General features: G+C 42.7%; 2 protein-coding genes across 2 annotated transcripts in view; one reads left to right on the top strand and one right to left on the bottom strand.

Moving 5' to 3' along the window:
• Positions 1–10,790, bottom strand: part of Acot13 (acyl-CoA thioesterase 13) — a 12,986-nt gene extending 2,196 nt beyond the window's left edge. Inside the window, exons 1-2 of the mRNA XM_059263250.1 lie at positions 10,516–10,790; positions 330–514 (exon numbers count right to left, since the gene is read on the bottom strand). Coding sequence (XP_059119233.1) covers positions 330–514; positions 10,516–10,596 — 266 coding nt within the window. The 5' untranslated portion in view covers positions 10,597–10,790. The remainder of the gene's footprint in view (positions 1–329; positions 515–10,515) is intronic.
• Positions 10,791–10,871: 81 nt separating this feature from the next.
• On the top strand, positions 10,872–21,826 carry Tdp2 (tyrosyl-DNA phosphodiesterase 2). The gene is made up of 7 exons (XM_059263251.1): positions 10,872–11,217; positions 11,298–11,383; positions 13,426–13,596; positions 14,308–14,399; positions 17,361–17,479; positions 19,112–19,282; positions 20,806–21,826. Exons 1-7 carry the CDS (start codon positions 10,930–10,932, stop codon positions 21,079–21,081), a joined length of 1,203 nt encoding a protein of 400 aa, XP_059119234.1. The 5' UTR covers positions 10,872–10,929; the 3' UTR covers positions 21,082–21,826.
• The last annotated feature ends 212 nt before the right edge of the window (positions 21,827–22,038 follow it).

Genomic DNA, 22,038 nt, shown 5'->3' with positions numbered 1-22,038 from the left:
TGGGTCCCACGATGCCTGGCACAAGTGATACTTTTTTTGTTTTGTTTCTTGAGACAGGGTCTCTGTGTAGCCTTGGCTATTCTGGAATGCACTTTGTAGACAAAGCTGGCCTCGAACTCAAGAGTTTACAAATGATTCTTTTAAGGACTATATGGAAGTTATAAATCATGAGTTTAAACAACCGTGGATTGAAGATATTTGAAAAACAGGTACACACGTCCCCAAAATGTACAGATTTTTGTCATTATCCCCTAAACAATACAGTGTAAGTTATTTGAAATGATTATTAGTTTTTTAAAAATCACCCAGGATGGCATCTGGATACATACGTTATGTTCAAGTCAACACTGACTCCAGGTACCCCTCTTTCTGTGCACATCAGGGCCACGGTTGATATGCTATCTATCAGGGTTGCTGTCAAGCCTCCATGGAGAGTACCCAACTTATTAGTATGCTGTTCTTCCACTTTCATTTCACAAACTAGTTTTTCAGGAGCAGCAGAGACAAATGTCACCTAAATATTAAGCAGATGTGAAAAAATTGAACATTAATTCCATGGTATTTGAATAGCTCAAATACAGCACAGCAAGAGCAATCTTGAAGCTGGAAGCTTGACACAGAGCCACACACCTGTAATTCTAGCATGTGGGATGCAGAGGGAGGAGGACATGCATTTCTAGGTACCAGAGCTACAACAGTGACATCCCAAATATGCATTTCTAGGTACCAGAGCTACAACAGTGACATCCCAAATATGTATTTCATTTTAAACTATGCTTATATGTTATGTGTGTATCTGTAAGTATATGCACATGGCATGCAAGTTGTGAGCCCAGAATAGGATGGAAGGTGTTCAGGAGATGGAGTTACAGGTAGTTGTAAGCCAGCCACCCAACCTGAGTGCTAGGAATCAAACCCAGGTCCTCTGCAAGAGTAGTATGTGGTTTTAGCCACAGAGCCATCTCTCTATCCCCCATTGTGAGATTTTTGTCCTTAATTAAAAATGTGTGTGTGTGTGTGTGTGTGTGTGTGTGTGTGTGTGTGTGTATTTCTGGGATTTTTTTGCCTGCATGTATGTCCAGTTCCAAGATCTTGTCTTTAAAAAGTCATTTGAAGAAACAGAATCTGCCTAAAAAGGTGGACTCAGAAATCTAGTTAACTTTTGCCAGTTCATGGTAGAAATGAACTTTGTGAAATGAACTTTGTACTATTGACTTTCTAGCTTAACCTGCAACAGACTGATTTCCAGAGTAAAGTGGGACAGGAGTGCACCCCTGGATTCATTCCTGCTGCTAGCTGGAGCTTTGAATCTGGGTTCCTGGTCTTAACAAACTTGCTTAGCACTCAGCTGTGATCAGTGTGCCAGGGCTGCAAACTGTTTTGAGAGGGGAGTGGGAAGAGAGAGAGAGAGAAGAATGTTCAGGAAAAACAATGGTTTTTTTGCTATTCCTTATCTTGCAGAGTTCGGATCATTGGGCTGAGAGATGGCTCAGCAGTTAAGAGTACTTGATGCTCTTGGAGCGGACCCGAGTTTTATTCCTAGCACCCACAGAGCAGCTCATAACCATGTGCAACTCCAGTTCCAGGAGATTCTTTTGGCCTCCACAGGCACCTGCAGGGAAATCACACACATAAAATAAAAATAAATCTTAAAAAAAGAATTCAGAGTGTTGTGTATACCAGAATCTTATGGTCCCCCCACCTGCTATTTAAGTTTACTATTTTTGTGATTGAGTGTCTTGTGTGTGTCTGTGCATCATGAGTGTGCCTGGTGCCCACAGAAGTTAAGAACAGGTTGGATCCTCTGCAACTGGGTTATGTATGGATGGTTGTGAGCTACCATGTAAGGCTGCGAACCGAACAAGAACAGTAAATGATCTCAACTGCTAAGCCATCCCTCCAGCGCCTCCTAGCATCTTCTTGAATATTTGTTTTGAAACAGGGTCTTACTTATGTAGCTCTGGTTGGCTTTGAACTCACTGTCCTCTTGCCTCAGCCTGCCAAATGACAGACCACAGGCCTGCATCACCAGGCCTAGCTCTCTTTGGACCTTTTCCATCAACCAACCCCCACAATCTGTCATCTCTAATCACCAATAAAAAGGTTTAAATTGGGTGTTTTCTAGTTTTTAGACAAGCAGAGTAATTTTCTACATGAATTAATGAACAGTGCAAAACAGCCTAAGAAACAGGTTGGGAGACGTTCAGTCATTCATCCAATTGGTAGGATTGTTAGTAAGCTTTAGTCAGAACCCCATTTAAACAGAAAATAGAAGTGAACTAATATAATCCAGCAATGCCAAATTACCGCTTGATGGCCCCACCCCATTTCCAAGTACAATGAGAAGGACTACATAAAGGCACAAACACAGGAAGCCAGGTGCTTCTGAGGTGCTTTCAGAGGTCTGCCATGGCAGCGGGCAGGGTTTGTCTCCCTCCACCTCCTGCTGCGGGGCCGGAGGGCTGTGCCACCGCTGACAGGCTTTGTCCTCTCTTCCTTTCCTCATCATCGCAGGTTTGCTTGCAAGCAGGCCGTACTCTGTCAACACTCCTCATATTAAAATCCTTCACTATTGAGACCTCTGTTTTTCCCAAACAAAATTTGTAACGTCCTCTAACTTCTTTCTGATCTTTTTTTTTTTTTTTTTTTTTTGGTTTTTTGAGACAGAGTTTCTCTGTGTAGCTTTGCGCCTTTCCTGGATCTCGCTCTGTAGACCAGGCTGTCCTCGAACTCACAAAGATCCGCCTGCCTCTGCCTCCTGAGTGCTGGGATTAAAGGCGTGTGCCACCACCGCCCGGCATTCTTCCTGATCTTTCTGTCTGTCTTCTGAATGCTGGGATTTCAGCTGTGCCCACCACCTCATTCAGTACTGGGGATTAAACCTAGGGTTGTGTGCATGAAAGGCATTCTACCAATTGAGCTATCAATTCCCAGCACATCTCCTCCCCCCTCCCCGTTTTCTCTTTCTAAGGAGCGTGCTGAGAGCTGTAAAACCTCGGCTTCTTTACTGTGAATTGTCTTGGGAGTTCTTTTTCTGCAGTTTTATTCTATTTCTTCAACTATATATTCACTGGACTGCAGGAAATTTTCACCTCTGATAATACACTCATGGGACTTTTGTAGTACACGTGGCTTGACCAAAACGTCACTATGTAATAATGTATGATTGTTATGTGCCACACAGATAACTTGTATTTTGCTGATATATTCAGTGGTTCACTTCAGGGTCACCTCCTGTGTGACAGAACTGAGACTTTGCTCTAGGTCTGTCACCTCCATGAACTTCCCATCACTCCTATTTTAATTTTTAAGACAGGGTCTCCCGCAGTCCAGGCTGGCTCTATCTCTTAGAACCCTCTGCCCGCCCACCACAGCCTCCACCTCGTGAGTGCTGGGATTATAGGCATACACTACTATGCCTGGCGTTCTAAGCACTGCCATAAAATCGGGAAGTATGGAGAGGCCTTTAGGTTTCTTCCTGAGTCACAGCTACAGTTTTAGTGCTTCTACTAGTTTTTATTCTACAGGAGGCCACGAAGGGGGACAGACAATGCTGTTTTGCACAACCGGTAAATCAAAAGGAAAAAAAAAAGGTCAGCGTCGCCTGTTTATAGCAATAAACAGTCCAGCCACAAGATGTCCTCACAAACCAATAGGATATAGCAGGGAGGCCCAGAAGGTAACCCAGAGCCTTATTTTGTGTGTTAAGAGAGGACACTGAGTCACACTAAACATGACTTTAAATCAAAGGCTGGCAGGGCAAAAGGAATGCGTTTCATTTTTGTTTGGAGACTGGGTCTCAAGTAGTCAGGAGCTGAGGGTAACCTTGAATTCTTGACCTCCTTGTCTACCTCCAGTGTGCTACCACCCCAGCCACACGAGTGAGACTTAAAGCCTGCTTTTCGAGAGCACAGTCTGAAGTCAGGGTAGAGAACTAGCAGTAGAGGAGGTTACTGGAGACTGTGAATGTAGGTTTGCCTCTGTTTACTTTTAGAGCAGGTCTTACTATGTGGCTCAGGCTGCCTCCAAACTCAAGATCGTCTCTTTCAGCCTCCTAAGTGGGAGATCCCAGGTGACTGCCAATGACCAGTCTGGCACAGGTTTCTTGAAACAGAGACTTTTAAAGTAAAGTAAGCCATTACATCCTTCCTTAACAGATCTCACTTTCAAAGCCATGTTTTTATAATGAGGGATTAGGCAAGGCTTACAGGGAAATGATACCTCAAGTTCTTACCAAGGCCAGATAGGAATGATAGAGAGCCACGCGGACACCGAAAGTCGTCCTCAGAGGCTTGGTGTTTCCAAGTTACATTTACTCACTTGTGTATGCGCATGCACCGGAATGCCCGTGGACACAGAGGACAACTTGCAGGTCGGTGTGTCTTTCCACTCCCAGGGCCCTTAACCGCTGAGCCACCTTGCCAGCTCAAAAGCTTAGTCCTCAAAGTTCCCCTTGATTCTGGAACTTTGCTTTGGTTAAGATGACAGAAGCAAAGGGGATGCCAGACTTTCTACTAGAGAACTTAGCTCTGCTCATTCTAAGTCAGCCTCTGCTGTCTGTTTATTCATTCATTCATCTATTTATTTAGAGACAGGATTTCACGGCGGAGTTCAGGCTGAGCTCGTAACAAACCTCAGCTTGGAGCCCAAGTCTGTTCCATTCCCAATGTTCTAGGAGTTGAGTGACTTCAGCAGGTTGGCATGAACTCAGCCACCTCTGACACACTGGACTCCTCAGTTTATCAAACACATTGTTTTAGCTGGGCTTGGCTGTAAACAGCATTAACCCCAGGAGGCAGAGGCAGGTGGAACTGTGAGTTCACAGCCAGCCTAAGCTGCACGGAAGACCTCCATCTCAAAACAGAAAAAGAAATTGTCTTACACATTTGCACATGTGCTCACAATGTCCTGTTCCTTTCTGTGGCCATCAGTGTGTTGTCGCTTGCCAGCACCTTATACATTCACATGGGTTATGTGTATAGGACTCACACTGTCACACCATTTTTGACCCCTCCCCATATAACCTCAAATGCTATTACAAATAGCCATGTTCTGGGAGACAAGCACAGCCCTCTTTGCTTATTTACTTTCCCAGTGATCTGCCTAATAACATCAATGCTTGATTCACTGACTTAAAAAAAAAAAATCACTAAATATGCTGGGCATTTGGAGGTAGAGGCAGGAGGATCAAGAATTCAAGGTCGGGCTGGAGAGATGGCTCAGAGGTTAAGAGCACTGGCTGCTCTTCCAGAGGTCCTGAGTTCAATTCCCAGCAACCACATGGTGGCTCACAACCATCCGTAATGAGATCTGGTGCCCTCTTCTGGCTTGCAGGCATACATGCAGGCAGAACACTGTGTACATAATAAATAAATAAATCTTTAAAAAAAAAAAAAAAAAAAGAATTCAAGGTCATCCTCAGCTACACAGCAAGTTCAAGGCCAGGCTGCATGAGAGCCTGTCTCAAAAAACTCAAGTAAAGGGCTGGAAAGATGGCTCAGCTGTTAAGACTGTGTATTGTTCTTCCAGAAGACAAGAGTTCAGTTCCCAGCACCCATGTCAGGGCTCACAACTGCCTGTAACTCCAGCTCCAGGGGATCCAATACCCTTTATGGCCTCCATGGGCACCTGAACTCACAAGTACATAAACATACACTGACACACACTAATCCACATAATTACAAAATAAAAATTTTGAAAACCTAAATAAAGCATTATTTGCCTTAAAAAAAAATCTCTAGTGTTAGCCGGGCAGTGGTGGTGAATGCCTTTAATCCCAGCACTTGGGAGGCAGAGGCAGGTGAATCTGAGTTCAAGGCCAGTCTGGTCTATAGAGTTCTAGGACAGCCTATACAGAGAAACCCTGTCTGGGAAAACAAACAAACAAACAAACAAACAGTCTCCAGTGTCACATTTAAATAACCAGAGAGGCAACTTTTTTTCATAAAATACTAACATGGTTCAGGGAGTCACATACCAGTTAACAGAGAGAATTTAATATAAGGATTTATTTACTTTTTGGTACTGGAATTGAACCCATGACCTTATTAATGTACTTTACTCCAGTGTTACATCCCCAGTCCTTAGATAATAATTGTTAACCCGAGATTTGGGGAAAGCTACATTCTCTAATGTGCCAACATATGAGGTGTCTCATGTGGTGATATTTTATTTGTATGTTAATAAATAAGGCATGCCTGGAGATCAAGGGGAAAAAGGCCAGCCATTTTTAAGTAAACATAGAAGTCAGGCAGTGGCCCTTAATCCCGATCACTTGGCAGGCAGGGTCTGTGTGTGTGTGTGTGTGTGTGTGTGTGTGTGTGTGTGTGTGTGTTCAAGGTCACACTGGGAACAGAGCCAAGCGTGGTAACACACTTTAATTCCAATACCAACCATAGAGACCTGGAGGTCTGTACAGATAGGCAGTAACAAGGAAGTAAGGTAGCTGGGCTAAGAGTCAATGAGAGGGCAGAACAGCAAGGCAATAAAGGCATGGGTAGATAGGAAGTAGCTCACTTTTGGTAGCTGCAGAGCTGGAGAGGTATAGTTGGTTGGTGGCTCTCACTATTTCCTTGATCTCTAAGGCTTTCACCCCTATATTTGGCTCTGTGTTTTTTATTTAATAAGACCATTTAGAAATTCGTCTACAGTCTCAAGGTGAACAAACAATTCCAAGTTCAGGGCAAGGACACAGTATGTATTTTGAAAGGACAGGGTAGCAATTTAACTAGTTTGGATACAAGACAAAGTGTTTAATTAACAAAATAGTCCAGATTCCTTGGGCTCAATCTTGCTGCCATGGGGGCACCGTGGTGCAAAGTTCTGTACTGTGGGTTACTGATTAATGCCCCTAGTCTCTACCCATTAGATGCCAGAACATCTGTCTCCTTTTCTATTAAAACTGTGGTAAAAATGTCTCTAAAGTAAAGGTGTCTTCCTCACATGACAGAGGCCATATACTCATGAACTCAGTAGCTGTGGTTGCCAGAATAAGACCTTCATAGAATGAAGCTGGTTAGCATTCCAGCATGGAGGAAAGCAGCTCATGAGTCCCTACCCCAGCTGAAGAGTTACTGATAGTTGACCTCTTAGGGGGTGGGAAAGAGTCAGTTTTCTTTAAGGGTGTGGCACCTAGTAGTCGGCTACACTCCAGTAGATGGTCCCACACCTGTAGTATATGGACAGCACAAACTGACCCAATGGGTAATTAAAAAAAAAAAAACAAAACCAACAAACAGAGTGTGGTGGTGCACACCTTTGATCCCAGCACTTGGGAGACAGGGGTAGATCGATCTCTGAGTTGGAGGCCAGCCTGCCAGCCTGTTCTACTCAGGGAGCTCTAGGACAGACAAGACTAGAGAGACAAAAACAAAAAGGAGGGGTGGGCATTAAGTTAGGAGGCAGCAGGGAGTGGATCTGGGAGGACTTAGGGGAGGACTCGGGAGTAAGATCAAAATACATTGTATGTATATATGAACTTTTCAAAGAATAATCAATATACAAAAAAAGTTCTCAGAAAACATACTGCTTTATAGGATAAAATAGTGTTCAATTCTAGAATTGAAAAGGCCAACTAGAATCTATGAATTATTATAGTTGTGTCCTTGGATAGGTCTGGCAACCAAAGGAGGCAGCCAGAGAAGGCTAGCAAAAATACCCAGGCCTCTGGCAGGAACCTACGAGAGGCACTTCTGGCCCTTTCGAGGGCTCCTGCTTTCCTTGTTGGGCCTTGAGAGTTGTAAGCACTTAAAGGTTATTTATTGCAGTACTCTTCATATTTCAAATGTCCCTATAAAGAGGATATTTAAATAAAATATGCTAATATCTACACAATGGAATAATCTTAAAAGGAAAGAAAGGCGTAGAGTCCTGTCCTGCAGCTGGCTGGAAGCTCTTTTGCAGGCTCTGGTATGAATGCATTGAGATGTTCACTCACCAAGATGCAGTCGTGTGTGTTTGAGTCCTACTAATGTGGTATGCAACCTGTGTGCCCTCGTAACTGGATTTCCAAAGCTGCCTAACAATTTGAGAATGTATAATGAAGAAAAATTTGAAAGATTCCCTTTTGGAAGCAATCAAAACTCTCAAGGCTAGAGGGAGGACACTTTTTGCTAGCCGGGCTGCTTGCAAATATTCAGGGATGCAGCAGTACTGAGTTCCCACTCATGCTGGGGTGGGCTTTTCAGTGAGGCGGCTGCCTGTGCGTCTTTTGTGCTCTAATACACTCAGTGGTTCACTCTGTTAGCAGGGCTATTGTTGGTACCCTAACTGGGTGGGCAGACGATTGTCCATTTCTTCCCCGGGAAGGTCACATGAAAGGAAAACATGCATCATGTGGGCATACTTTCTTTTCATCTTTTTGAGACAAGGTCTCATGTAGTTCAGGTTGGCTTTGGAGTAGGTATGGAGTTGAGAATGAACTTAACTTTCTGTGTCCACCTCCTTCCTGAGTGCGGCTGGGATTACAGGTGTGTACTATCACACCTGGTTTAATGCGGTGCTAGAGATGTAAGCCAGGGCTTTGAGCATGCTAGGCAAGCTTTCTACCAGCTGAGCTACATCTCCATCCTCCAGGAGGACACAGACTTTGAAATAAAGTTTGAAGTGGTTTGTTTTTTTTGTTTGTTTTTTATGGGATCAATGTAGTTAGACTCAGTCAGGATGTCAAAGTCCTTGTGAAGTTAGTACGTATAACAATCTTTTAGGAATCACTAAGCAGAAATACATTGGGTATGATGGTATACACCATATGAGTAATACTAGCACTCAGGAGACAGAGGCAAGGAGGGTCAATTTAAGTTCCAGACCAGCCACGAAGCTGTCTCAAAAACAAAACAAAGGAAACCATAGAAACCACATATATACATACACAAACTACTATACATAAACATATATTCGTCTTAGCTTCTCTGCACACATAAAACATAACCACTTATCTGTTGTAAATCAAGTTACCAATCACACAATGACTATTATCAACCTGTGTGGCTTAACAGCCACTCGCTGCTACCTATAAATACTGAGCTCTTGCAGTATGGCCAGCTCTACTGTAAATGTGAAATCAATGCTGATTTCCAAAGATTAAGTATTTAAAAATCAACTTTTTTTTTAAAGAAAGGTTAACTTTTTTTTTTTTGGGGGGGGGGAGGAATTTGGTTATGTCACTAGCCTACAAACTCCCCTGCATCAGCCTCCCTTATGTTGAAATTACAGGTAGGCACCACCACACTAGACTAAGGCATGAGAATTTTAACTAATTACTCAACGGCAATCGAACCAATGCCAAAATTATCTCACACAAGATAGTCAGATGTGGTGGCACATACCTTTAATCCCAGCACTCAAGAGGCAAAGGCAGATGGATCTCTGTGAGTCCCAGGCCAGCCTGGTCTACATATCAAGTTTAAGAACAGCTAGTGCTACACAGAGAGATCCTGTTTAAATAGAAAAAGAAAGAAAGTGAAAAAATATATTACAAAATATTATAATACTCACAAGGGTGATGAAAGCTTAAGGAGGAAATGGCTATAAATCCCCACCCATGGAGGGCCTCCAATCTGCAAGCATGCTACTAACTACACCCCAATTCTCACAACATATTAAAAAAATAATAATTCAAATTTCTTCTTAGATCAATACATTCTTTTTGGGGGATAATATTATCTTTTCAAAAGTCACGGGCTGGAGAGATGGCTCAGAGGTTAAGAGCACTGACTGCTCTTCCAGAGGTCCTGAGTTCAATTCCCAGCAACCACATGGTGGCTCACAACCATCTGCAACGAGATCCGGTGCCCTCTTCTGGCCTGCAGTCATACATGCTGTAAACCTAATAAATAAATAAAATCTTAAAAAAAAAAAAAAAGAAGTTTAAAAAAAAAAAAGTCACTCAAATGATGTCTTTGGATTTTAAATATTTCTTATTTGAAAACATTAAATACATTTACCTAAGTGTTATTTCCTATTTTTGACAAAAGTCCTGACACTTTATGCACTTTATGCCGAAAGATTTCAACTGCCTGTAGTTGGTCAATATTTAAATCTCATGCTCAAATTCCTTCCAAATTCCCAAGCACTCTTTCTTAATCAGAAAAACAGACATTCATGCATCAAAACACTTATCAATCTATGTTACAGAGTAAGACCCAGTCTCAAAACCAAGAAACACAACATAGGACAAGTTGTCTATCATTCACTTCTATACCTCAAACGTACTTCGCTTTCATACCTTAAAACAATCCCTGTATACTAGTCCTGCAGACTCCCGCGTCCTTTAAATGGTTCACAGACTTTTTTCTTGGCTCACACCAGCAGTTTGCTGGTTAAAAGACCAAATCTGTCTCCACCGGTGACAGTCATACTTATTTGCGTTTAGATGAGAATCCACGCACTCCCCTAGGCGTTTGAGATGCCACTAAGGTGCACTTACAGAAGCACTCCACCAAACAGAATCTAACTCGGGTGTTTTATTAGGTTCGTCCCCTATGTTTCACCAGTTGCTTCGCCTACAATAAATACCTTTTCCAAAACTCTGTCAAAACCGGGAACTCTGAACAAGACCTTCATTACTTCCTGTATATTCTTGGTCATGCTGCTCATCGTGGACGCAACTCAAGATTCTGGGCTCTGCGGGAATGAACTCTAGAAGAGAGGATCCTGAATGTGCAAGAACGCAGAAGGTCAAATCTGCAAGCCCAACCCGTTCCGCGGCGCGCTCTGGTTGAAAGGTCGCGCGCTCCGGCTGCCCAACTCCGGCAAGCTCGAGCACTACGGTTTTTAACCCGCTGGGGCCCCAGCGCGCATGCGCAGCCGCCCTGCCCTGTCCCCCTCCCCACCTCCCCCGCCCGCGTCTGCGCCTTGCTGGCTGCGCAGGCTCCTTTGAGACCTAAGGGGGCGGTCTTCCGGCCGGAAGGTTGATGCGGAAGCCCTCGCATGCAGCGCGCCTGCGCAGAGCCCGGCGTTTGTCGCCAGGCGCGCGGAAAGCGTCGTCAGGAGCGGAGTGGCGGAGCGGACGCCTCGGTGATGGCGTCCGGGAGCGGTTCAGATGCAGCGGAGCCGGCAGAGCCGGCGGCGGCGCCCGCAGCAGCGGAGGCAGAGGAGGAGGAGGTTGACAACCCGGTGAAGAGGCGGCGTCTTCAGTGCATGGGGTTTGCGTTGGTGGCGAAGTGCGACCCCACGATGGCCCACACCTTCCTGTCCGACAACGACTGGCAGATGGATGTAGGGTTGCGCTTCTCGCTTCCTCCCCTCTTCCCAGGTGGGCGGGGCGTGCCCTCCACCCTTGTCCCTTTGCCTTTCAGAAAGCGCTGAGCGCCTTCTTCGAACCGCCGGAGAACGACCCGGCGTGGCCACGCCAGCCTCCGACGACCTTCAGATCCGAGGCCTAGTAAGCGCCGGGGCCGCGGGCAGCTTGCTGGGGGGATGCTTGCTGGGGGGCTGCGTTGGGCGTCAGAAGACCCGACCTGGAAATGGAGACCGGCGCCCCCGGGCTGGGAGTATGAGGGAATGCTTTTCTCCGAGGGACCTCGGTCACTTCCAACGTGACTTGCTTTTTTGGGTTGGTTTGTTTGTTGTTTTGAGACCGGGTCTCACGGTGTAGCCCTGGCTGCCCTGGAACTCCGCTCTGTGGACCAGGCTGGCCTCAAACTCAGATCAGCCTGTTTCTGCCTCCTTAGTGCTGGGATTAAAGGTACTTACTATACTCAGGATGCTGAAGGAGACTTTTGAGTTTGATGTCAGCAGGTATACAATGTGAGATCCTGTCTCAAACACTTTATATTTTCTTCAGAATTGGCGTTGAATTAGCCTGGCACCAAGACCTTGGCTTCTGATATTCTTCACTAAAAAGAACAAGATGACTGATTCTAGAGCAGGAGTAAGTGAGGTAGAGGATGAACACAGAATAATCTACAGTGCTAGAAAGTAAGAGAGTAGCCAGAGAATGTTGGAAATATTCCAGAATAACATAGGAACCAATGTAAAATCAGAGACAGTGAACAAATTAGAAACAGGTTGTAGTCTGCACAATAAAATATAAATCTGTATTTAATTAAGTACCAGCTGTTCATGGGACAATCGACTATTGCAGTAGAATTCAAACTTCTAAATGGCCAAGGTTTGAGGATTTAGAAAAATCCTTTGAGAACTACCAAATAACAAGTACAGTCAATGGATAGTAAAATTGGGATGAAAGTTGAGTCATAAACAAGATGCTTCCATCTTCAAAAACCCACACAAAACGTCACTCGTGAGAGACTAAAATGTTCCAGTTAAAGGCTGTTAAAAGAGATGGCATATTGGTGTAATTTAGTTCACAGTGCGGATTGTAGAGTGTGTAGGTGAGAAAGTCTTCAGGGAAGGATGGAAGTGGTTTGGAAAGAGACTAAGGTAAGTAATTGTTACTAAGAAAATGTTAGCATTTGGAAAATTTGGATGCATAGTTGGTTAGGGATTCTTTTTACTGTTGCAGACTCAAAAGTTTTGTGGGTTTTTTTGTTTGTTTGTTTTTTGAGACAGGGTTTCCTCTGTGAAACAGTCCTGGCTGTCTTGGAACTCACTTTGTAAACCAGGCTGGCCTTGAACTCACTGAGATCTGCCTGCCTCTGTCTTTCAAGTGCTGGGATTAAAGGCATGCACCACCACCGCCCAGCTTGTAGAATCAAAAGTTAACAAAGTGCCTAACGCTGACTTCTTTGAAGAAAGCCATTACTTGTGGCCCTGAGGTGGGTGGATGGTTAGTGTGCTTGTGGGACATCACATTATGAAACAAGCCAGAGTGACCAAGTATTTGAAACAACTCACTGTGAGAAGTGTTCCCTCTAAGGGCAGACACACACAAGCCAGCATGTGGAGGCAGAAGACATCTTGCAGCTCTCTCCACCATGTGGGTTCTGGAGGTAGAACTTGGGCCACCAGGCTTGGCAGCAAGCACCTTTACCCACTGAGCTCTATCTCCAGCCCAGCTTTTAGGATTTTTCAGAGAAAATTGTTCATAGGACAAGTATCCATTATCTGAAATGTTTGGGACAAAAAAAACCTGTTTGAACAGAGGCAATTCAGAATATGAATTTTCTGATTAGGAATCATCAGTCTGTATTCAAACTGAGGGCAATGGATACAGCAAAATTCATTTTGAGAGGGCACAGTCTGTATATCTGTTGGAAGCTAGGGGTCAGATTTGGGTTCTTTAGGAGTAGCGCTCCTTGCTTCTTGAGACAGTCTCCCACTGGGACCATGGACTCCTCATTTAGGATAAAACAGGCCTCAGTATCTACTGGTCTCAGCCTCCCATGGTGAGATTATAAGCATGCACAACTTCTGGTCTTTAATGAGAATGGGGGCCAACTGAATTACCTCCATAGCCCCCAAATACAATTCGTAATTTGTAGATTAAAAGAAAAAAGTAAACCTTTATTTTGATCTTTCCAGTGTTGATCTAACCAATGAGGATGCAAATGATACCACCACTTTAGAATCCAGTCCATCTGGACCTCCTCTGGAAGATAGCAGCATTATCTCTTTCATTACCTGGAATATTGATGGATTAGATGGAAGCAATCTGCCAGAGAGGGCTCGAGGGGTGTGTTCCTGCCTAGCTTTGTAAGCATTGTCACTTCTGTGGTAGTGACTGTGATAAGTGTTTTAATAGTTCTACAAAGCAACAATTCAAATTTGTGTACTTGAAAATTTGACTTTAAGGTCAGCTCAGAATAAATGTATGAGACTTGGAGTGTTTTGGTCTGGGAAGGGCCTTGGGATGGATTGGAATACCAGTTTATGTTAGATGCATTCTAGAATTGTAAGCTTTACATAGTAAGTTTTGTCCATAATTGCTGCCATGAAATGAAAATTTCCTAAAAGATCTGTTTCTGGCCTTGAGAGCTTTGTGACTAGGTAAAGTACTGAAGTTTTCTGGGACTGTTATCACTGGACAGCTACAGCTTTTTAAGAGAATCTGAAGAGGTAACATTGAATACATCTGTTGATGTATATGACCATGGAAAACTCAGTGTAGTATATATAATGTTTTCTGTTTTAATTCCACTGGGGTGATGTGTAGTGGAGGTGCTGGAATTGAACTCGGCCTTGTTAGGCAAGTATTCTGTCACTGAGCTACACATGCAGTCCATTTTTAATTGGTCATTATGATATTGTGTAGTAAATAGTACAGATAAAGGTCAGTATAAGCATTGAGTACTGGGGGTTGGTCCTGGAGGGTAACAGTTTTCTTATGTATTATGGAATTTTCTCTAGGTAGCTAAAAAATGAATGATACGCTGATGTTTTTGTTAAATCGATCTTTTTAATTAGGTATAGTCCAGATGTGGTATTTCTACAGGAAGTTATTCCTTCATATTGTGCCTACCTAAAGAAGAGAGCAAACAGTTACAAAATTATCACAGGTAATGCTTCTCTTGCCTTCTTTCTCAGTTGCCTTTTTTCTTTGAAAAATAGATCAATAAAGGAGAAAAATCAAAGTTGGGCTGTTACAGCAAGAAAGGGCGGGCACACATAGTTTGAGAAAAATGAGCAAGGCACACGATAGTTAAAAGGTTGATAGATTATTTTACAGCTTAATGTTAATAAATGGAAAAATGATTGAAATAAATATTTTTTTTAGGAAAAAAAATTCACACTTGATTCCTGGGTGCTAAGGAGGGCGCTCTTGAGATTTGTGCCTGCTCCTCTCTTTGTTGGGTTTCTTTCACGAATCTTTTTGGGATTCTTATTTTGGACTTTGTATTCTGTATCCTATGCTTCTCCCCTCCTCCCCTATTTTTTTCTCATTTCAGTACCTTTTTTTTTTTTTGAGACTGTGTAGATCAAGCTGGCCTTGAACTCACAGAACTCCATCTCATCGCCCTTTGCCTGTGCTCGGATTAAAGGTGTGTGCCACCACACCCAGCTAGAGCCATTTTCTGCTTGATTAGTACATGGGTAGTGGAGTGGGGTTTTTTGTTTGGTTTTGTATTTTTAATCCTACCATAACTACCTTGTAGTTAGTGGAGTGGACATGTTTCTGGGTCGGAAGCAGTGTTTTCTGAGTTTGGAAGCATTGATTCAGTGACTTTGGTTTCTGAGAATGGTCAGTCTGTTGCCGTTATGATTCTGCCCTTTCCCTTTTCCATTCTCTGGAAGTTTGAGGACCTCAGCTTAAGCCCTGATGTTCTTTCTACCTTTTCTTCATTTATTGTACTGAATGGTTGTTGGAGGGTTTGGTTAGAGGTTTGGAAGATCCCCATTTCCCCATCCCTCCTCATCTACTTTTCCTTTTTTCCTACATTCCCCCAATGCTTCTCTTCTTTCTCCTTCCTCGTCTGTCATTGTTCTTTTTCCTTTCTCTTTTGAAAGCCCCCGTAAGTTGTAAAACTCCATAAATCCTTTATTTTCATATCTTCCATAAGTTCCCGTATTTAATTTCTTAGGCTACTTGTTCATGGTTTATGGCGTGTACACTTTGATTTATGGATGCAGTATCTTCTCTGAATGCATGGCTTTGTTTTTCTGTTTTAGGTTTTAATGTCTTTGATTTGGTGAGCCACACTTATTTATTATGTGTATAGGTGGTCTGCCTGTATGTATGTATGTATGTATGTATGCATGTGTGTATGTATGTATGTATGCATGTGTGTACGCTTGTGCACCACATGTGTGCCTGGTGTCTACCGAAGGCAGAAGAAGACGTTGGATCCCCTGGAACTTGAATTACAGATGGTTGAGAGCTGCCATGCTCTTCTGGGTCCTCTAGAAGAGCAGCCCAAACTCCTAACTCTTTAGCCCTTGTTATATTTCTTTGATTAAAGGAGAGGAGTTGAGAGTGAGTTTCTGAAGAGGAGAAGATTCTGGTTTTACAGGGTGCAGTATTTATGAGGATACTTTGCTTTTGAACTCTACTTTGTCCCTTTTTCCTTCTGAGACGCTCCCTATGTTCTTGAACTTGGAGATCTTCTGTCCCCTTCCTCCTGGTGCTAGGATTGCATGCATGAGTACACCCCCACACCCAGCTTCGTTTTCCTCCTTTTGTTCTTTTTAGTTGTGTTAGATTGGTATTTTCATATCATCATAAACCTGGTCCTTTATGTATAGGGATTCTTGACTCTTGGTTCACATTAAAATTCCAGATCCCTGTTAAAACTTGTTAGTTTATTATCCCTGAGAAAGGCTAAGTACTGCACTTTACTAATAGAAAGTAAATTTTGGTATAGCCAAATGGCTTGTTCTGTGGTGGAGAGACTAATCTGAGACCATTCTTTTTCCTAAAAAAGATTTCCTGAGTTGGGCATGAGGTATTCATCCGAGTACTGCAACTCATTCCCTTTTCTCTGTTGACAACAACTGAGCATCGGGTGGTGGGGTGTATTCAGTGTTTTGGTATTGAAATAGGTCATCTACAAGCTGGGTGATGGTGGCACATGCCTTTAATCCCAGCGCTTGGGAGGCAGAGGCAGGTGGATCTCGGGGAGTTTGAGGCTAGCCTGGTCTACAGAGCAAGTTCCAGGACAGACTCCAAAGTTATACAAAGAAACCCTGTCTGGGGGCGTGGCGGGGGGGGGGGGGGAGAGGTCATCTACAAATGTGTTGGACTGCATTCGTGGCTGTCCTGGGTCTCACATGGCCTGGGGTTGCAGATTTGATAGAATTGGAGAGCCTCTAAAACTTAATTTAAGCATAAAGTAATGACTTGGCCGTGAGGAACTGGGGAAGACATGCGGGTCATGTTTATTCTGTATCCAGACCTGAACTGGCCCTCCTCTTAGCTTTTGCCTTTGAGGTGATTTTATGTCCCAGTATTAGCAGACTTTGGTTGAACACATCCACCGGCTTGCTTTCTGTGTTTCCTGCTATATGCACTCAAGTGGTCCCTCTGTTCTCATAAACTGTCTGCTACTTACCCATCTGCTTTCTTTTTCAGACAAACAAACAAAAGTTGGAAGCTTTGATTCACTGGCCCTTTGTTCCTACTCTCTTTTTGTGAGCTTCTAGCTTTTCAGTATTCTCAATTTTTTACACTAACAGCTAATTACTTTTAGCACCTGTGCCCCATTCTCCCCACCCCTCCTTCCTTTTTCTCCTCCTTTCCCTGTTCCTGCTGGGGATATAACCCAGGGCCTCACACATACTAAATAAACACTATACTATGGAGGCTTGTCCTATCCCTATCTGATCTTAAATATCAAAATTTGTGTCTCTTGTTAGACTTTGATAAGGGACAGAAACATACACTTGGTTGACCTACTTCAAAATGGACTCTCAAAGATTTGATCCCGTGTAAATAGTGTTGTTCCTTGTAACAGTGGGGGAGCTTGTGGTAAAGTGAAGATACTTCTGACCTCCCCTAAAGACTTTTCCATAAATGTTTGAAGGTAACGAAGAAGGATATTTCACAGCTATACTGTTGAAGAAAGGAAGAGTGAAATTTAAAAATCAAGAGATTGTTCCTTTTCCAAATACCAAAATGATGAGAAACCTTCTATGTGTGAATGTAAGTTTAAGTTTGAGGTTTTTTGTTTGTTTGGTTGGTTTTGAAGGAATTGTCTTTACAGATAAATTTGTCCCTTATATAGATACTCTTTTTTAGTATTTGTTTATGTGTGTCAGTTAGGACTTTTGGGACTCAGTTCTCCCCTTCTACCACAGGTTCCAGGGATCAAGGTCAGGTGGTCAGGCTTTTGTGGCAGGGGCTCTTACCTGCTGAGCCATATCACTGGGACAATCCCATCATCATCCTTCATCCCTGGGGTAGGGGGGGCGTTTTCTCTGTGTAGTTTTGAGACTTTACTCTGTAGTCCAGGCTGGCCTTGAACTCACAGAGATCCACCTGCCTCTGCCTCCTGAGTGCTGGGATTAAAGGCGTGCTCCACCACCGCCCGGCTGGGACAATTCTCTCAATCCTGATTGTTATATCTGTCTGTAAGTGTGGGTCTGGAGGTCAGAGGACAACTTTGGGGAGTCAGTTTTCTCTTCCCACTGTGGTTCTATGTATTGCTGTCAGGTCATCAGTTTTGTGAAGCAAGTGATTTACCCAAAGTTAAATTCCTAACTGATTAGATGTTTTCTTAAGAATATTGCAACATTTGGCTGAGGAGGACATTTGTCAAGTAATTTGTAATAGCAATGAGAACAGTCACCACTGCACAGCACAAAGGAACATCAGCACTTGGGCCAGGGTTGAGGGAAGGCCTGGTAGTGGGAGTGTGAAGCGGCTAGTCCTGTAGGTGCAGAGTTAGTCAGGAATTAGATGAAAGTGGTACTCAGCTTGCTTGCTTTTCCCCCCTTTTTAACTCAGTGCGTGAATGAACCCTGTGGAAATGGAAACACCCGTGACAGACCTTTGCAAGTCACTGCAAGGGTTAACCTGTGGGTGTGAATGAGCGTTATGTTCACGTTAGTGTGATGGACACTTATTTTTCTCATTAGTGTGACACAGTACTTGACAAAAGCAACCTTCAGAGGGATTATTTTAGCTCATAGTTTGAGGATCCTGACGTCATAGTGAATGAGTAAGGCAGGAGCAGCTCGTCACCTTGTGTCCACAGTCAGAAAGCAGAGCCATGACTGCTAGTGCTCAGCTCAGTTTCCCCTTTTTGTTCAGTTTAAGACTCCTCTCACACCGATGCCCTTACTTACATTTAGGGTGGGTCTGTCCACCTTAAGTAACCTAATGGAGAATACTACTCAGACAGTCCCAGAGATTTTCTTCTAGGTGATTGAAGATCCTGTAAAGCTGACAGTGTTAACCACCCTGAGTATGGAAAGGTAGTGGAGTATGACAGGAGGTTGAGAAGTAGGCAGGATCCAGTTTGTGACCTTTTATAGTAGTCTTTTTACCTTGCAATAGCATTCTAGAAAGGTGTGAGCCCCATTGATGGCCTGGGGCTACTGGGGAAGGGGCACAGTTGAGGTACTATGTGAATAGTTCTTGCTTGCTTAATAGTTGTCATAGGTGAGGATGGCACCTTGTGCTGCTTTTCATCTAGGATAGTGCTGACTGTGTAGTTGCAGTTGAGTAAGTAAATCCCAGTTGATTTGACTGTTGACTAGTCTGCTGTTAGAGTCTGTTACCAGCACTGGTGGGTAGTCAGTGGCCTGTTCAATTGTAATTATCCTGTTGTAGGTGAGTTTGGGTGGAAATGAATTTTGCCTTATGACGTCCCATTTGGAGAGCACCAGAGAACATTCTGCAGAACGAATAAGTCAATTAAAAACAGTTTTTCGGAAAATGCAAGAGGCTCCAGATTCAACTACTGTTATATTTGCAGGAGATACAAATTTAAGAGATCAAGAAGTAAGTAACAGAGTTGGTTCACTGTTTGTGGAGAGGTTATTGCTGTGGAAACTAATTTGGGTTCCCTTTATCAAAGGTGTGGACTCGGAAATACAAGGTAGAGAACACTTGTAGTTTTTGTATAAAAAAAGGCCTTTACACTATTAGGGGAAATCCTACCACATGTGGTGCAGACAATATAAAACTATATATTTTGGATAGGTAAGTATTAGGATAAAATAATTAGAAGAGCTTAGAAAAGATGAAGGTATTTGTAGCATCCCTGGGTACAAGGTACAATCCTCTTCTGAATTGAAACCAACTTTATTTTTGTTGGTAGAACCTAGGGCCTCTTACATGCTGGGCAACACTGCTGACCTACACCTCTAGGATTTTGTTTTTATTCTAAGTTTTATTCTATATGTTCAGACCTTTCACATAAAAAGTTACTAGAATTTAATTTTATATGTGTGTACATTTTAGTCAGAGCACAACTTGTGAGGTTTGGTTCTCTCCTTCCTTCATGTGGGGTCCTGGGGTGGAACTGAGGTGTTAAGGCTTGGCAACAGGAGCCTGTACTGGTTGAGCCATATCATTGGCCCCAGATTTTTGAGATTTTCATAATTACAAAAGATGCAGTCACACTAATTGTGAACAGAATATAGTGGTGTGTTATCAGAACAAAAATTTTGCTGATATGTCATGATTCACCACCCTTTTATCCCATACTGCTGACATTGCTGTGGTCAGTTCTGAAGCAAAATAGTAGTTTAGTTTAGACACATGAGGAGTTTTCAGGACCTCAGAAAATTAAATACAGGATTACCATGTGATCCAGCATTTCCTACTTTGAGGAGTGAAAGCAGGACTGGAAAAGATGTGTGTACACTTGAGTTGATAGCATTGTTGTGTACGAGATCCAAAATATTCGAGGAACCATTGCAGGTGAGTTAGAAATAGAGTGTATGTACATAGGTCGGTGGCTCACACTCAGGGGTCAGGCAGTGCTGTGACACAATCCTGTCAGTCTACTGAAGGCCCCAGAATTGTGCACACAGATGATTAAAGGGATTAAAGTGGTTGAGTGTGTGTGCTCTGCCACACATAAAAACTTTATTTTTTTCATGCTGGAGATAGAACATGGTGTGCTACTAATGCTAACTCTGTACTTGATTGGTATCCTATCATAATAGCTCACAAAAATTTATATTATATAATGTGAATGGGGAAAGAAAAACAATATTATTAGGGTTTGGTCTGGTTTTGGTTTGGTTTTTGTTTGTTTTTCTTTTTTAGTGTGACTCCCAGGCATAGTAGTGCATGCCTTTAATCCGAGCACTTGAGAAATAGAGACAGATAGACCTCTGTGAGTTTGATGCCAGCCTGGTCATAGTCATAGTCAGTTCTCAAAAAAACAAAAAAAAATTTCAAAAAATTAAATAAAAAGTTACATTATAGGTGATAATATCAAACACCTTTTAAATTGAGCGGGGTAAGGGGTTGTAAATATATAAACCTTACATGATATTCTTTCTCTTTTCCAGGTTACCAAATGTGGCGGTTTACCTGATAATGTTTTTGATGCCTGGGAATTTTTGGGCAAACCTAAACATTGCCAGTATACATGGGATACAAGAATAAATACTAATCTCAGGATTCCTGCTGCTTGTAAGCTTCGTTTTGATCGAATATTTTTCAGAGCAGAAGCGGGCCACCTTATTCCCCAAAGTTTAGACCTTGTCGGGTTGGAAAAACTGGACTGTGGTAGATTTCCTAGTGATCACTGGGGTCTCCTGTGCACCTTGAATGTAGTATTGTGAAAAGCTTTCCAGATTTGAGCTTTACATGTTTGTAGTAGTTCTGGATTCGTGCAGATCTCAGCCTTTTAGGAAAGCTAGGTTTAACACAGACGAATTAATAAACTGGATCATTAGTACAGCAAAAACAGTTACATTTTACTTTGTACCTTGTGTCCTCAGAATTAAGAACTGGTGTTTGCAGTCAAAACGTGCTTGTGTTCAGAATATGTGGGCTTTTGCTGAAAGGACACAGCCACTCAACTTGTAACAGTGCTCATTGTCATCAGGACTTCAGGTAGTGGCCATCTTGTCTCAGGGCTAACCTTCACAGCACTATTGTTAGGCACCAAAATAATAATAAACCATTTTATTAAGAGAAAAAGCAAGTTACTGAATTCTTGAGACTGCATTGTGTCTTATGTTTTGTAAGTTCAGAAACTTAAGTGAAAAAGCCATGACCATCTGCAGTAGATGACAGATGTTGTATATCAAATTTGCACTTTGAATTTCAGTAACTTCTGATTAATGTTAGTTTTCTGATAAGTGACAAAATTAAGCTTGGTAATGATTACTTACACCCAGCTTAAGCAACATGGGAATTTTCTTCTTAGAGAAAAATTCATGAAAATAAGTAACCTTTTGGTTTTGTTACTGGTAAGATGGAAATACTTTTCAGGAAGTGAATAAAGAATACATTTTTTAAAAATGTTCTGTAAAGAAAGAAATGTACTGTAAATAAAGTGTTTTACTAATTTGTAGACTATGATTTCTCTGTCCATGATGGGATTTTTTGTTCTACTGACATTGGGAAAACAACCTCACATGTTGCTTTTCAGAGGGAATCACCAAGAAATCTGTGTGTTTTATTCTATTAAATCCTCAGCACTTTGGAAGCTATGTCAGGAGGATTGCCATTAGTTTAAGGCTAGCCTGGGCTACAGAGTAAGACCCAGACAAAAACAAAAGATCTAATGAAGA

This window comes from Peromyscus eremicus, chromosome 5 (genome assembly GCF_949786415.1).
Source record: "Peromyscus eremicus chromosome 5, PerEre_H2_v1, whole genome shotgun sequence".
Taxonomy (NCBI): domain Eukaryota; kingdom Metazoa; phylum Chordata; class Mammalia; order Rodentia; family Cricetidae; genus Peromyscus; species Peromyscus eremicus.
The sequence above is the reverse complement of the archived record's forward strand: the minus strand, read 5'-3'. Positions and strand labels throughout refer to the sequence as shown.

Coding starts and splice junctions, on each gene's coding strand:
- Tdp2 (XM_059263251.1), top strand. CDS start 10,930: ATGCAGCGCGCCTGCGCAGAGCCCGGCGTTTGTCGCCAGGCGCGCGGA. Junction 13,597..14,307: donor GTGTGTTCCTGCCTAGCTTT/GTAAGCATTGTC, acceptor CTTTTTAATTAG/GTATAGTCCAGATGTGGTAT. Junction 17,480..19,111: donor GAAACCTTCTATGTGTGAAT/GTAAGTTTAAGT, acceptor ATCCTGTTGTAG/GTGAGTTTGGGTGGAAATGA.